At 46.9% G+C, this 1,809-nt stretch overlaps 1 protein-coding gene across 1 annotated transcript in view; it reads left to right on the top strand.

Moving 5' to 3' along the window:
- LOC119586981 (BTB/POZ domain-containing protein 6-A-like) overlaps positions 1-1,741 on the top strand; it is a 22,974-nt gene extending 21,233 nt beyond the window's left edge. The window contains exon 6 of the mRNA XM_037935723.1: positions 642-1,741. Within this exon, the coding sequence (XP_037791651.1) occupies positions 642-1,317 (676 nt within the window). The 3' untranslated portion in view covers positions 1,318-1,741. The remainder of the gene's footprint in view (positions 1-641) is intronic.
- The last annotated feature ends 68 nt before the right edge of the window (positions 1,742-1,809 follow it).

Here is a 1,809-nt window from a genome sequence, read left to right as displayed (position 1 = left end):
GCAATCAGACTTCAACACTTAACAAGAACACAGAGATAACAGAACTTTAAATTTCTCTTAATTCCCTTGCTGACTTCCTCTGCCTGCAAGTTCCTCCGGTGCTGCCCCTTCCGTTTGCCGGATTGCTAAGCATTATAGATGCGTCTTGCAAGAGAAGCATGCAATACGCTCCACTCTTTGGTTTGCTGCTTTATGATCGATACGCAATTTCCACGCTTATTCTATTCATTAAAATAGTAAATATTTTTAGGTTGATGATAATATTGAGTATGATAAGAAAACTTTAGAGTGATATCTGATATGTTATTGATATGTTGAAATTGCTAATGTGTTTATTTGAGATATTTTTAATGTAGTCACCTGATTAAGTAGTAAGCATTAAGCATTTTATGTCATTTACACATTTTAGATGTTGTGCATAAATTTTAAAGTATGCTCTAGGCAGCAGAAAAGACACACACCTTCCGCAGTAAACAAGCATACATGCAAAGCAGTTGTATGTTTAATTTCTTAACCGCCAGCGTTCACACACACGCTACACAGATGGAGTAACTTGAACTTACGCCGGCAAAACATTCTAATCCCCCAAGAGACACTTTGCTTTTTGGTCCATGACGATCTGTAGCGAGCCTCTTCCGCAGGGGCCAGGCGCGAAGGTCGACGAAAAGCCTCCGGGACGAGATCAGTGACTTCCTGCCGATGGTGCGCTTCCTCTCCATGACGACGGACGAGTTCGTGGAGCACGTGATGCCCTCGGGCGTGCTCAGCCTCCAGGAAATCAGCTCCATTCTAATGAACATCAAAGAGCTCATGGACGTGCCTCTGCCCACCATATGCTGCCCGACGAGGGACAAGCGCCTGTGCTACGTGGACAGCCTCCTGCGCCGCATCACCCTCAGCACGACGCCCGCCCTCGCCCGCTCGCGCAAGAGCGCCCGCGGCAGCATCTTCGTCCACAACTCGCAGGAGCAGATACTCATCATGAACCTGCGCACCACCAACACGCTGCTCGTGAGCAAGCTGGAGTGCAAGGGCATCCACCCGACCACGGGCTCGGCGGCCGTCGCCATCAAGGACAGCAACGGGTGCGTGATCGGGAGCGCGACCAGCGACGGCCCGATAGTGGAGTTCGAGGAGCACGTGTCGCTGCAGCCGGACGAGAGCCACTGCGTGACCGTGCGGCTGGAGGGCCACTGGCCGCGGGGCGAGATGGGCGACTTCGTTGCCACCACAGAAGGCGTGGAAGTAGAAGGGAAGGTCGCCTATACGGAGGGAAGGATAGGGTCCGTCACTCTGCACTTCTGGTGTTTCAACTGAATTGCGCTTTTCTACAAGAATTAGACTACTTTGTACATTCTGTATATATAAAATGCGCACATTCCATGTACTCCTCAGGACATTGCCAAGCCTAAGAAAAATCACAGTCACCATATTGCCCTGCATTGCGAGATATTTTTTTCTTCAGATTTGTGCATTACTTGTTAAATCATAGTCGCCATCAATACCTTTAGCAACGAATCAATATTTACTAGCTTATGAAAGCGTTGCAACATAATCAAAATAAAATGTGATCGAATTATGAAATATACGCTTAAACAGCCGTCCAAAACGCCAATGTTCGCTTTGCTTCATTGCTCCTCGGGCATGTAATTTTATGCAAATTGCAAGACTGGTAATCAGACCTGTGTTTTATCTAAAATTGTCCATTTTCAACAGTCTGTATACGTAAGTTCTCTTCCAACATATGTGTGTGATTTCCCTGCATCACTCTGATATTCCTGAAAAACACAAAGCATATTGTGTAATTTC

Source organism: Penaeus monodon, chromosome 22, assembly GCF_015228065.2.
Source record: "Penaeus monodon isolate SGIC_2016 chromosome 22, NSTDA_Pmon_1, whole genome shotgun sequence".
NCBI lineage: Eukaryota > Metazoa > Arthropoda > Malacostraca > Decapoda > Penaeidae > Penaeus > Penaeus monodon.
The sequence above is the reverse complement of the archived record's forward strand: the minus strand, read 5'-3'. Positions and strand labels throughout refer to the sequence as shown.